This window comes from Natrix helvetica, assembly GCF_964273705.1.
Source record: "Natrix helvetica genome assembly, chromosome: 1".
NCBI classification, from domain to species: domain Eukaryota; kingdom Metazoa; phylum Chordata; class Lepidosauria; order Squamata; family Natricidae; genus Natrix; species Natrix helvetica.
In genome coordinates this window covers 198,515,116-198,529,861 of record NC_138548.1, presented here as the reverse complement: position 1 = coordinate 198,529,861, position 14,746 = coordinate 198,515,116, and the positions used below count along the sequence as shown (strand labels likewise).

The 14,746-nt window shown below is 40.4% G+C and overlaps 1 protein-coding gene across 1 annotated transcript in view; it reads left to right on the top strand.

Annotated features, from left to right (window-relative positions):
- The first annotated feature begins 2,234 nt into the window (after positions 1–2,234).
- Positions 2,235–14,746, top strand: part of KIF17 (kinesin family member 17) — a 31,214-nt gene continuing 18,702 nt past the window's right edge. The window contains exons 1-7 of the mRNA XM_081936562.1: positions 2,235–2,568; positions 3,484–3,630; positions 4,456–4,557; positions 6,008–6,197; positions 7,262–7,714; positions 10,119–10,213; positions 12,509–12,671. Coding sequence (XP_081792688.1) covers positions 2,338–2,568; positions 3,484–3,630; positions 4,456–4,557; positions 6,008–6,197; positions 7,262–7,714; positions 10,119–10,213; positions 12,509–12,671 — 1,381 coding nt within the window. The 5' untranslated portion in view covers positions 2,235–2,337. The remainder of the gene's footprint in view (positions 2,569–3,483; positions 3,631–4,455; positions 4,558–6,007; positions 6,198–7,261; positions 7,715–10,118; positions 10,214–12,508; positions 12,672–14,746) is intronic.

Below are 14,746 nucleotides of genomic sequence, written 5' to 3'. Positions count from 1 at the left end.
GGAGACCAATACAATACAATACAATACAATACAATACAATACAATACAATACAATAGTAGAGTTGAAAGGTACCTTGGAGGTCTTCTAGTCCACCCCCCTGCCTAGGCAGGAAACCCTATACCGTTTCAGACAAATAGCTATCCAACATCTTCTTAAAGACTTCCAGTGTTGGGGCATTCACAACCAAGTTGATACTAGTACCATAAATTAGTGGCAAAATATTTTTGGTCTAATCTGGGGTACATTAAACATTTGAATATCCCTTTACATTTAAAAACCAACTACAAACAGCCAAGGCACAAGGCTTGTGAACGCAACGGAGCGCTAAAGCATGAAAAACGGCGAATCTGTGATTGTGGAGGGTAGAAATAATAAAAGCAGAGGAAAAGCATGGGCATACCGGTATTCTCCTGTCTCAGGATTATACTCCAAGCATCTAAGTCCTTGAAAGTTTATGTCGCTATAATGCTGACAAGCGTTAAAGTGCCACAAAGCTTTTCCTCGCTTTTGCCACAGCCTAACAACGCGCGCCTTTGCATTTGACTTCGGGAGACTTTGTTTTTCCTTCCCAGAACCATCAGAGTAATTGCACGACATTCCCCGCCCGTTGCCCCGCTGAGCAGCCCCGGGGGACTTAAGCGATGCTCCCTAGTATCCTAGGCAACGGGGACGCTGCCGTCAGCAACCCCGCTGGCTGCAAATAGAAGCTGGAAGCCGGTGGCGCTGGGCGAGGGTGCAGGCGGGCAAGCCAGGACCCGCCTGGAAGGGACGGTGAGAGGCGGGCACGCGGAAGGACGGTCCGGGGACAGAGGCCGGGTGTTACCCTCCACCACTGCCCCATTTTCTCTTCCCCCCCACCCTCTCCCGCCAGCAGGTTTTTTTCCATGGCGAGCTCTGCCCACTTCTAAAAGGGAGCATTGCTTCCCTGCGCTTCCTACTTAGCTGGGCACCTCTGCTTTATGCCACACAGCTTGCACCCGCTAAACTTTCTAGAGCTTCTCCATTCATCCATCATTCTGCCCCTTTTTATTCAAATAATAAATAGGTTGTAGTCTCTGCTTTCCCCCTCCCGCCTTCCCCCTCAGTACATCCCAGGTCAATACAGGTGAAGTGATTTTCAGCCAGCCACCCTCTGCCCCACATGCAAGACACAAATACCTTTCCTGGCACTTCTTTGGTATTGGAACATGTCTTAGCACAGCTCTTTTTTGCTTGCTTGTTTTATGCCATTTTTTTTGTGACACTGCTGCAAAGCTTAGTGTGAGCCTCACTCTCTCCAGTCACTCTCTGATCACAGATTGCCAAAGTCAAGGTGACACTCCGAAAGGCGTTTTATTCATTCCACTGCCATTTTATCTGTTTTGATATCCTGCCAAAGAGCAGTGGTTGATGGAAAAGCTAAGTCTATTGCACCAGGCTTGAGATGGGACCGTGCTTGACTTAATGCATCTTCTCATGTTCTTGTTTCTGAGACACAGTGCTTAGTGATCCTTAGGGTCAAACTGATCAGGAAAAGTGTCTTGCCAGCTTCCCTGTGGAAACCCTGTGCTCTTTCCACGCAGGCATAATTCAGAGTCCCTAATAATATTGAGGTCTCTTGGGGGGGGCAGAGCTATATGGTTTCTGTTTGTGGATTTGCTGCAGTCAGAGTGGTGGAGGGGCCCTGTGTTCCTTTCACTGCTACAGCAACAAAGCCTTGGATGAAACGGAGATCATTTGCTGGATGTCTCCCTTTCACCGCTTGGACTTCTATGCCTCTAGGAGGTATTGTGAGGTCATAAGTGGATTCTAGGTGTGTCCCACAGAAAACTGTCCCCAGAATCTGTAAATATTCATAGCCTAGTGGCAGGTGGAAACCTGGAACCTTCTGCTGTAGCATATCACTACCTCTCTCACAGCAAGACCAAGGAAAATCAACTGCCTCTTTCATTTGGATTCTCCTCTACCATCCAGGCCCAACGTTGCCTCTGGTTTTTCCCCCCAATTCTTGACATTTTTTAAATTGATATTGGAGGTTTTCCCTTCTTTCTAGAAAGCTCACTGCCTTTTGCAATCTTGTTCAGGCACATCTCTTTGCATTGACTGTATCCATAAGGAAGTATTTGTTTTCTAATGCTTACACTGCCAGGCAAAATGAGCCAGTTTCCAAGGCCAGTTATATCTGAATACAACAGCTGCCTATAACTTGCCTTTTTTATCACTTTGCTCCTGACATCCAGAGAAGTGAGTAGGAACTTCATGCTCTGGAATTAATTTGATCTAGTAATTAACTAGATCGCGTGCACACACACACACACACACACACACCAACAAGCCAGAGTTCATGGGTTTTGGCCATGGCCTCAGAAGCAGTGAAAGTGATTGTGCGCTGCCGCCCTTTGAATGAACGTGAAAAACAGCTTGGTTGCAAGGTAGTAATTAATATGGACAGTGCCCGTGGTCAGTGCTTCATACAGAACCCTACAGCTGAAGATGATCCTCCCAAACAATTTACTTTTGATGGGGCATATTACCTGAACCACAATACGGAACAGATCTACAATGAAATTGCCTACCCAGTGATAGAGGTGAGTGAAAGTGATCAGGTGTTATTGATGTCAAACAAATTAATTATAGTACATAAATATTGAAAGAATAGGTAGATCATGATAAATTGTGGCTCATATGATTTAAATTGGATCAATATGGTTAAGATTGGCTGGGAACACACAATATCTTAAGCTATACCTATGGTTCAGAAACGACATTATGTCTAGTTCTGCACCATATATTTGACTATGCCAAGAATGGGGTAACCAATCAACTGTGTTAAAGTTTTCAATTAAAATGGTCCCTGGCTTAGGTTAAACTGACTTTCCCTGATCAATTGTGTCACATAAACTCCTAAACTCAGTCAACTTCTACCCAATCATTTCCAAGAAAAAAAACCATGTACATGAATAGTCCCATTTAATTTTTGTTCCCAGATAGCAATATGACTGCAAATGTTACTTCTTTACCACCGTAGATTATCAGGTTTATTTTCCCTCACACTTTCTCATTCTTTCACCTCTTACTCCGATATACAATTTTGGCCAATCTTGTTGAGAATAATGAGAATTCTAGCTCCAGGTTGGAGCAAGCTATGCTATTCTGCTTGTTCAAAATTTGTCAGTTGCAGAATTTGCATGAAGTTAGGTGATATATTTCTGCAAGCCACTGAATACTTTCCCTGTTAATTTGCATCTTTGTTTTTGTTGAAGCACCTGTCCAAAGATGCTTAGATAATGAGTCTGAATGTTGGCCTCTGAATTTCCGTTTTCTGTTTCTATTTCTGTCTCTATAAGAAGAGGCTGCTGAAACTCTAGGACAACTCAAGGAATTACGTGTCTGATTAGGTTGCTAGAAAGAGAATCCAGTAAGACATGACAGATACTGAGGTAGAAACATACAAGTCCAAATTATTTATTGTTATTCTGATTGATCAATTTCTTCTTTTTCAGGGTGTTACAGAAGGCTATAATGGGACCATTTTTGCCTATGGGCAGACAGGCAGTGGGAAATCCTTTACCATGCAAGGGATTCTGGACCCACCTTCCCAGAAGGGTATCATTCCCAGAGCATTTGAACATTTGTTTGAGAGTGTGCAGGTATATCATTGATAACAAATCTACAAAAGTGTATCTAGTTGTTGTTTAGACAACTGACTCTTCTGTGTTTCTTCTTCCAGAGGGTTGCAAGAGGGTTCACTACACAAAATAAGTAATTAAAATTCTAGAAGTAAATGGTGACTAAAAGTATGATGATATCTTTCCAATGATAGCAAAAGATGACAGGTCTAATAAATGAACTTCCTCCCTACAGTGTATTTTGATAGTACATATTGATGAAGTCATTCTGATTTTGTATTAGACCAGTGGTTCTCAACCTTCCCAATGCTGTGACCCTTTAATACAATTCCTCATGTTGTGGTGACACCCAACCATAAAATTGGTGTCTCGGTTCCTAAGACCATTGAAAATATGTGTTTTCCGATGGTCTTAGGCGACCCCTTTGAAAGGGTCGTTCGACTCCCAAAGGGGTCCCGACCCACAGGTTGAGAACCACTGTATTAGACATTGGGAGGTTCAAACTATGTCAACGATTTTGAAGATTCCTTTAAAATATTTTCTCCAAACATGCACGCCACACTATGTGAGCTAACATATTTTACAAGGTAACAGTAATGTTTGTTGCCTTGGCAGTACTTGAATAAATAATGAATAAATAAGAAAGTAGTATTAATAATGGTATATTTATAAGCCATTTTCTTGACATCCTGTGTGCATGGTTGCAGATGGCTGGAGTAAAAACAATTCAGTCTCAGATCCTATTAAAATAGGATCAATCTATGTACCTATGGGAAATAAATCCCCCACCAAATAAATTCTCATACTGGAAATCTAAGAAATATTTTTTCCTTTTATTTTTTATAGTGTGCAGAAAACACCAAGTTTTTGGTGAGAGCCTCTTATCTGGAGATCTATAATGAAGAAATTAGAGACCTCCTGGGTCCAAACACCAAGCAGAAACTGGAGGTGAGGACAACAGACTAACAGGGCAAGAGCTTAGTATGAAGTAAGTCAAACAACCCAACAATGCCAGAAATTTAAGCTCTGACAATTCACTGTGAGCAAAAGAAATTATGTCAAGAATATATGTTATACAATGAAAAATTTATTAGTGACATGAAATCAAAGATGAGACAGGTTAGCCAAATAAGTAACATATTGAATTAAGCAATAAATCAGGGTGATCAAGTTCTCCGTTCTGAAGCGACAAATTCCTGAATATTCTGTGTTCTGAATGTTTCCCCATCAGTTAAAATCAAGATAGGCCAGATTTCTGCATGTCTATGTTGATGTGCATTTTCCTGGAATGGGGAAATGGTTACCGAAGATAAAACAACTTCTTGATACGGACAAATTGACCTGTTGGTTAGAAAAAAGACGATATCAATGTTTATTGCTGACTAGAAACCCCTTATAGACTTTTTGTGTAAAATAGAAAAAAATGAACTTATCATTTTAGATGATTAGATGAGATATAGAAAAAAAAAGTCACTATGTAACTTAGAGAAAGATGTAAATCTATAATTGTACTTGTCACTGCTGTAAAGAAGATCAAAAACCACTTGTTTTTCTGTTTCTTTTACTTTTACTTACATTTATATTAGTTCGTATTAGTTTTTGCCTTTGATTTAAATGGTTTTAAATGAATTATATAAGAAAGGAGAATTTATCCCTTTCGGATACTCAGTAGCAGGGCATTCATTTAGTAGTAAAGCACCATTATACTATACTGTATTGTATATTCAAGATCTTCCTTCTGGTAGATTACACCTTGAGCCTCTAGTGGCAGTGTTGAAGACCACTGATATTTTGAGGACTTTGGTGACTTGCTTTGATTTCTCCTTCCTATTAAAAAAAAAAAGTCTAAAAGTGCAGAGCTCATTTTGAGCTAGCCTGCTTTTTTTCACTCTTGCTGACTGAACGAAGGTGAAGAGGTGGGGGATCTTCATGTAGTTTCAAAGCTTTTCCCACCTTGAAAGTCTCAGACATTCAATTCCCATCCCAGAATCATGTGCTGAGCAGATCCTGGACTCTCCTGACCATGGCAAAGGCCATGAAGTCAAAATGCCAAGCTTTGATAAAAATTGTGGAGTTGTTTGTTTGTTGGGGGCTTCCACATGAAACCCAATACTGTGGTACTGTGAAAGCTGGACATCTCTGCTGGAGCTCCTGGCAGCTTATAAGAGAATTGGGTATCATCTTTCTTGGTATGTGTGCATTTTATGTTATGCTTGAGCTAACAATAAAACTTAAATCCCTTTATTCACTTTGTGTTTATTATATTCTGGATCCAAAATACCCAGTTGCCTGGACACCTGATTACTGCCCTAAAACTTGACACAACAGAGCTTCTTGCCATTTCTTAGTCTATACAGTTCTCTGCAGCCTTCATTGTAATTGTTGACCCTCCTTGCAGCTGAAAGAACATCCAGAGAAAGGGGTGTATGTGAAGGGTCTTTCACAGCACACCATACATAGTATCGCCCAGTGCGAGCGCATCATGGAGACAGGCTGGAAAAATCGTGCAGTGGGCTACACCTTGATGAACAAGGACTCCTCGCGTTCCCATTCTATTTTCACCATCAATATGGAAATCTACGTTGTAGGTAAAAATGAAATGTAGATGGGTAAGGAGGTGGGTTGGGATAGCATAAAGCAGGATCAATGTTGGTGAATCAGGGAGAGAAGAATCAAAAGAAAATTGAATTGCTCCACAATTGATCTGTGGAAGTTTTTATAAAGGTTGGGCTGCCACAAGACAGTTTTCATCTAAGCAATAACAGCTACTTATAAGGATATTGCAGAGTGGAACGTAGGAAATCTTTGTGGAGATTATTGATTACAAATCTTAAAATCATGCTCCTGATTCTCTTATGCTGTCATAGATAATTGTGCATAGCTGCTTCATGTCATTTATTCCTAATCAGGTGATCATTGGTTTCACATAGTTAAGGCAAAAATTATTTTAATCATAGTTTGCTGAGCAACTAGTAGAAACCTAATTCACATGTAATACTAAATCAAAATCACTTTGCCTGATGTGTGTTACCAAGGAAACTATATCATATTTTAACTTAACTTTCTGAAGCACAAGCTGTTCAGTTTGCCATTTTACACATCTGAGTTATTTTTAATGATATGTAACTTTTTTTTCTTTATCTTGTTTTATGTTCATTTTTGTTCTAACCAATGGTTGAGTTGGGCAGCCATATAAATGTTTAAAATTTAAAAAAAAAACATTTCCCTTATACATTTCAATGTAGAAGAACATTGTAATAGATGAATGGAGTGTGCTAGTCCATTCAAGCACTTCATCACTTTATTATCATGTGATTTTATTTTTGAGTAGATGTGATCCACGTGGTTCAGTTTTTGAAATGCCTGAAAATGTGCTTTCTGACACCTAAAATGAACATAAATTATTTTCTTATCACTGGCAGAGGAAGTACGCATTCCTCACAATTTAGAGCAGCTTTTCTGAATCTGACACCTGTTAGATGAGGTTGGACTGTAACAGATGAGCTAACAACCTTATTGTCTGGGAAGTCTGGGAGATACAGTCCCAGGTAGTCTAACGAACGTCAAATTGGTGAAGGCTACAATGTACAATTCAAGAGATACTTTCTCTTTCAAGAATTTTGATCAATCCAGATTCATTCTTTTTATGCAGATGAGAGAGGTCAAGATCATCTGAGAGCTTCAAAGCTCAATCTGGTAGACCTTGCTGGGAGTGAGAGGCAGTCCAAAACTGGAGCTGTTGGTGAGCGCCTCAAAGAGGCCACCAAAATCAACCTGTCTCTCTCAGCACTCGGCAATGTGATCTCAGCCCTGGCAGATGGAAGATGCAGGCATGTCCCTTACCGAGACTCCAAACTGACTCGGGTGCTGCAGGACTCTCTTGGAGGTAACACCAAGACACTTATGGTGGCATGCTTGTCTCCTGCTGACAACAATTATGATGAGACTCTTAGCAGTTTGCGCTACGCCCATCGAGCCAAGAACATCCGCAACAAACCTCGCATCAATGAGGACCCTAAAGATGCTCTCCTGAGGGAGTACCAGGAGGAGATCAAGCATTTGAAAACTATCTTGGCTCAGCAGATGAACCTGAATAACTTACAAGGTAGGACCCATTTAGATGGTGATGGTACAATTGTCTTAATAATGATGATGTTGCTTAGTTTGGATAATGAAGCATCTGCAAAAAAGGAACCAAGCTCTGGGAGCACCAAGGACCTCTCAATTGCATTAGTTCCTTGGGTCACTTGCTTGAAAAAGAGTTTATCTGCTTCAATAATGACAGTCATTGCATTATTATAAAGGGGGGATGCCACCCACTTTCTGTTAGTTGTCTGTCAAGTGAAAGGAAAAATTAAGAATATGTTCACAAAAGTTGCATTCAATAACTAGAGAGATGCAAGGGCTCCAGAGGAACAAAATGGAAAATGTTTGTGAAGGAATAAGAACACTGGGTACATTTTCTTATTTATTTCCAAGGACATTTCTTCTCAGCTGTATTGTTTTCAAATAATAGAATGTGTGTCACTTGTAAAGAAGCCTCAGATTTCCATCCTTGATATTTCCATGAAGAAGATCAAATCAAATGATATTATCCTGATCTTACCATTCTAACAACAGAGCGCTAATTCAACAAGTTTCATTGAACCAACATTTAGAATCTGCTGCACAAACGTAATAATTTTTACACACATATCCAGGCACAATTTATCAAAAGATCTTTATACATTGATAAATCCTAATTTTTGGAATACAGTCCAGTAATCCCTTAGCTTGTTTCAACTTTAACTTTTTCCCCCAAAAATCTACTGTAGTTCACCCTAGTAATAACATCTAACCAGTAAAGAATTCTCAGTGAGGGTAATCTTAGCATGTGTACTAGAGTTCCTTTGTGTTTATTGCATCTCAAGCATGGAAAGGATAATATCTAATTTCTCTTTTAACATCCTTTGGGGATCTAATAAACTTCCAAAAGTATTTTGGCTGACTTTTTTCTTAGATGCCCTTAATGCTGGCAAACCATTTTTTTTCCATGATGCATTGATACTTTTAATAGTATCTTTAAATGGTGAGGAGAAAATGGCATTTTCCCAGAAATTTAGTAGTTGTGTTGAAAATTCTGGGAAATCATGCTTCTCCCTCAAATTGTGGTTACAAAATCTAGATTGCCTGTGACAGCTAAATATAACCATATATTTCCCACGCTAAAATAATGAGAGAAACAAAATGTTGAAAGTTCATCTATCCGGAGTTAATGTGGACAGTATCCAACTCTTAGAAGTGGGGGTAGTTTCAATCATTATAAAATAATTAGTAGAATAATCTTGCTGCCAGGACCATTTTCAAACCATTTTGGGCTTATCTGCTCTGTGTGGTTACCTGGTTGCCAGAATAGACCAGCAACCTTTTCTTAAGTCAACACCAGGCAATGTCACTCTATACTTACCTCCTCCCATTGCAAATTTGACCTCTTGGAGTGGGATTCTCCCCCCCCCCCTCCGCCCCTGCGGAGTTTTAAAGCAGTCCATTTCCTCACATAGTATTTTAATTGCTCCTGGCCATTCTACTTTCTTACAAGATAATCCCAGCAGTTCATTGATTAATTAAAAAAATTAAGAATGCCCTCTGAACTAAATCAGGGATTACTATGATCTCTAATATCTTCTAGTGTTACTTTTACCAGGAATGCTATAAAGCACAAAGGTTAGAATGCTTGCCTTCTGAATAGAAAGTCACTAGGTCAAAACCCAGAAGAAACCTAAAAATAATCTTACTATTTTTCTTTGGGTTATGTTTTTCCCATGTTTTTATTTTTTAATAAAATTCATGAGTACATCATTTCATTCTTTTTTTTTTAATTCACTGCAGCTCATGGGGGGGGGGGGGGAATATAATGTTTGCTTAAAGCAAATTTCTGCCAATTTTAAAAAACCCAGCCAATTAAAAGTTAAGTGTTATAACCATTGTGCTATTACAGTAATCCCTGATAGCTGTAACACTCTAGAAAACATAAAGGGAACAGGGCAATAAAAAGGAATTTTACTTTTCGTTGATTGTTGTGCTTACACATATGCACACTTCAATGCTTTTAATTCTCATTATTCAATTCAATGATAGACATATATAAATATATATGTGTCCTAGAAGACTTGTTCTCAAGAAGTACCATAAATTGATTGGTCACTGGCTTTCCTGAAAGAGAAAAGTGGGATGGAAGAGCAGCAAAAGAATTGTGGAGTAGGAGGACATAGCAACCTGCCACCCAGGCTGAATTCCTTGCAAACTGCTGCCCAAGTGTCTCAATGTCTAGCCAGCATGAGCACAGGACAGGAGCAACTGAATGGTTGCTCCTTATCCTGCAGTGTGGATAAGCCTCTAAGACATGCTGCTTTTTAGTTACAGTGTGTGCTTCTTTCCTTCCTTCCTTCCTTCCTTCCTTCCTTCCTTCCTTCCTTCCTTCCTTCCTTCCTTCCTTCCTTCCTTCCTTCCTTCCTTCCTTCCTTCCTTAGTGGAATGTCCTGAGGCTGTTCAACCTGCGGACAAGCTAGAACTTGCTCCTGAGTTCCAGCCGGATGTTGAGAAAGAGAAGCAACTAATCCGAGAAGTAAGTTGCCGTGTCCTCTGAACACTGGTACGGGAGGGAAATTCGACGCTGAAGTTTTCCTCAATCTGATCTTCCAGATAGGTTAATTCTCCCATAAGCCCTAGCCAGCATGGCAGAGTGAGAGCCGTAGAGGTTTCCTAGTACAGACCACATGTTAACTGACTTTTAAAGAATAACAAAATCACCCAACGGAAGCTGAATCATGAGGCTCTTTCCCTTTGAAAACACAATTGATTCATTAAAGAGGAGGGTGGGTGTGCGTGTGCGTCATTCATTTCATTTATTAGATTTATAAACCGCCCCCTCTCCCCGAGGGGACTCGGGGCGGTGTACAGACAGAAATAAAATGCACTATAAACAACAGAAATACAAAACCCCAGAAAAACAAATTAAACAAAAAGTCTGTACAATGATCATAAAATTAGCTAATAATTAAAACCAAATTAAAATACCCCAAAATTTAAAATTTAAAATATCGGCCAGGAGGGTCGGGATTAGATTATGATTATGATTGGGCCAGGCCAGCTAATTGGAACAGGTGGGTCTTGAGTTTCTTACGGAAGGAGCGGAGATCAGCAGTAATTCTAATATCGGGGGGGAGGTCGTTCCAGAGGGTTGGGCCCATCACAGAGAAGGCCCTACTCCTGGGCACCGCCCGCCGGCATTGCTTAGCGGATGGTACCCGGAGGAGTCCCTCTCTGTGAGAGCGAATTGGTCGCAGGGATGTGTGGGGTAGGATGCGATCCCGCAGATAACTAGGTCCTGAGCCATGGAGCGCTTTAAAGGTGATAATCAACACCTTGAAACGCACCCGAAAAGCCACAGGTAGCCAGTGCAGCTCGCGCAGGAGCGGTGTTATATGGGAGTACCTAGTACATCCCATGATTACCCGCGCGGCCGCATTCTGGACCAGCTGCAGCCTTCGGGTGCATCTCAAGGGGAGCCCCATGTAGAGAGCATTGCAGTAGTCCAGACGGGACGTCACCAGGGCATGAGTGACTGTGCGAAGGGCGTCCTGATCCAGTAGGGGTGTGAGGCTTCTACATGAGCCTGGAAAAAAGATGCTGCTACTTTAGGAGTTTCTCATTTTGGGGAGGAGCCTAAAGATAAAAGTGATAGTGTTAATAAACTTCCCTGGGAAATATTTTCAGAAGATGGCCTCGTAAGGTCCCAGAAGTTTCCCCGAACCACTGAGATGCCAAAGAGAGTCTGACTCGAGATGAGGCTTGCAAAAAGAAGCAGATTTTATTTTTGGCCAAAAACAAAATATTGGGTGGGACTATATCTGCAACATACATATACAATGCATGTGAGGAATAGCCATGCCTTGGGGAGGGTATGGTGTGCTTTTATACCTTCATAATACCCTATTCTGGCCCGCTGGCCATGCTTTCCTTGTAGCCCAGCATTGGCTGTGCAGCAAGGACCGGGGGGGGGGGGGTTTGAATGCTTAGCAGCAGAGGGACTGGATGCTTAGCAACCCCGCTTCTTGAGATATCCACCAGGTGTGGAGTGGTACAGAAAAACAAGTGGAAGTTTCATCACTGGTAAAAACAAATGGCAAAGGCAATTATAATTCTTACAGGAGCAAAGCAATTCTTATAGAAGTGAAATAGCAAGTTATCATTATGACCCTTCATTCTACCTATTCTACTATTATTATGTCCCTACAGCATTATCACTGAAAACTATTGTCCTTTAAATCTCAGCTATCTGTTTGTGAACTTCAAGATGTAGCATTTTGAGAAAACAACCAAGAAAGAAGGGGCTTCTGAAAGATTCTTCACTGTTTATTTTTTTCACCATTTTAACATAATTAAGGCATTGCTAACTACGTATCTGTGGACATTGGCTGATGCTAGCTTTCTAGAAATAACTTATAATTTACAGCCCTGGAGAATCAAAGTGGCTTCCATCCAAAATTAACGAGGGCTAATTTCTAGGTTAGCCAAAACTGCATCTGCTGAAGCCACAAAACTGAGCTTCTATAAAATCCTCTGCAAGTGAGCGCCCACTAAATAAATTGTAATGCAAGGCTATAATTCTTGGTTGGGGAATTCTGGGAGTTGAAGTCTGCCAGGTTTAAAGTTGCCAAGGTTGGAGATCCTTGCCCTAGAAGGCAAGCTAGTCTAGAAGGTTTTTTAAATTATTTATTTAAATTTAAATTTATTTTTTAAATTTATTTATTTATAAATTTAAGTATAGGCCACCCAATCCTTTTCTACAAAGCGACTCTGGGTGATTTAAAGATGCATTATAATAGATTGCCTTGGCTGATTTTCCTGACCTTTTCAGGAGTATGAGGAGAAGCTGGCCCAGCTGAAGGCGGAATATGAAGCTGAGCAAGAGTCTCGTTTTCGGCTCGAGGAAGACATTAGTGCCTTGAGGAATGCTTATGATCTGAAGTTCCACCCTTTGGAAGAAAGTGTCAGGGGAGAAGTGGGTACAAGTGGAACAGGTACATGTGAAAGGTTCTTTGGGTCTTATAAGATTGTAGGTAAGATGGGGATCCAAAACTTGATTCTGGTTGCAGAATGTAATCTGATTATAACAATTATTATATCATAATTAAAATGTAAATTGTTCTTAGTTAGAAAATATGCATACTTATTTATTATGAAATGAAATGAAATTTAATTTGTTAGCCGCACCCTCTCCAAAAGGACTCGGGGCGGCGTACAATAAAACACATACAATATACATATATATACAATACATATACAAATGCAAATAGACACGTACATGTACATGCCTTGATCAAGGCACAGTACCAATCCAAAGAAAAACAAAATAGTTACAAAATTGCAACCATTAAAATCAGTTAATAACCTAACAACCAACCAGTCAAATCAATATTTAGAACTAAAACGAATGCAACAACCGTAACAATATTAAAAGAATGTCCCAAAGTATTCCAGAACACGTGTGCATCCATGATTAATATAAACCTAACAATAACCTGGAAAGTACTTATATTACTCTGAGTAGAGTAAAATAACCAAGCTCTATGCTAATCCACTAGTCAAATAAAAAGGGTCTTTAAAAACATCACATTTGGAGAGATGGAGACAAAGAGAGAGTTGACTTCTAGATTTTGAGGCTTGAGACCTGAAATCCCAGAGCCTAGAGATTGCAATCCTAGAATGGCAAAGTAAAAGACAACCTTACCCCCAGGGAACACAAAAAACTAGCAGGAGAAAACAAGGCAGACAAATACAGAATTATGAATGGGGGAGGGGGAGGGATTTGATTGCAAGCACCCATAATTTGAACTAGACTCTGACTCATGTAGGGAGCCAGTGAAGAACCTTGTGATGGAACAAAACACAAGAAGAGCATGAAAACCTCAGGCAGCCTGAACAACACTGCTGTGGACTAAAGTCAGGAATGGAAAGAGGAACTGAGAACACCTATCAGGAAACTACTATAGTAATTTTAGACTGAAATACCCAAAACAGATATAAATAAAGTCACAGTATCTTCTGTTGAGCTTCTCTTGCATCCTATGAATATTATGAAATGAAAATTTGCAACTGGTTTACTGTAAGATCAGTAAATGGGGGTAAAGTCAGCTACTCATCTGTGTCAATGCGCAGAGGAAGCTAGAGAATTGTCCTGAGACAAACAGGAAAACAACGGAGAATGAGAAGGATAATGAAGCAGTAACTCAGCTGTCTATGTCTTGTCCCATTCAGCCTGCGACAATAAGACATCCAAGACAAAACTTTAATAAACATTCTATCATGTATTGCCAGCAGAGATTACAAAAGACTGCTAGACTTAAGTATCACCATCATCATAGTAGTCATATTGAAAATCCTAATCATGAATCAAGGCACCCAAAGAAGATTATAAAGGGGAAAAAAGGGACTGCAAAGCTTCTCAGAATTTTCATGACAGGAACTGCTGGATAACATTGAACATTCCAGGAAATTAGATTTTTTTTTTTTTGGGTGGTGGTGGTGGTGGTGGTGGTGTGTGTGTGTGTGTGTGTGTCTGTGTGTGTGTGTGTGTGTGTGTGAGAGAGAGAGAGAGAGAGAGAGAGAGAGAGAGAGAGAGAGAGAGAGAGAGACTGTGCCTTCTTCATGACTAGCAAAACCCCATAATACATTATGTCTAATATTTAAATATCTGTTCAAAAGTGCCAGAGAAAATTGATAGGGTCAATATTGTTTTGAGGTATGGCAAAACTCTTTATCCTGGGCAATGAATGGTAAACTTATGCACATGTGTGTTGCAGCCCCCCCCCCCCCCAGCAGATTCCCTGTCATATTGCAGAAGCAGATTATGCTACCATCTTCTTGATTTTACTGATTGCAGCTGCCATCTGCTAACTCCCAAGTACTGCCTTTGCCAGCTGGGGAACATTCTCCCTGCCAACAGGAAGGTGAACTAGCTGACTCTTTGGAGCAGTAAGCCCAATGCTCTTCCTCAGATTTTAGACGGTGTTCTGGGAGATCCAGTGGGGGTTTTCTTGCTTTGGCTTTTGGAAGAGATGAACAGGGCAGTTTTGGAGTAACCAGTTGCTCCAGT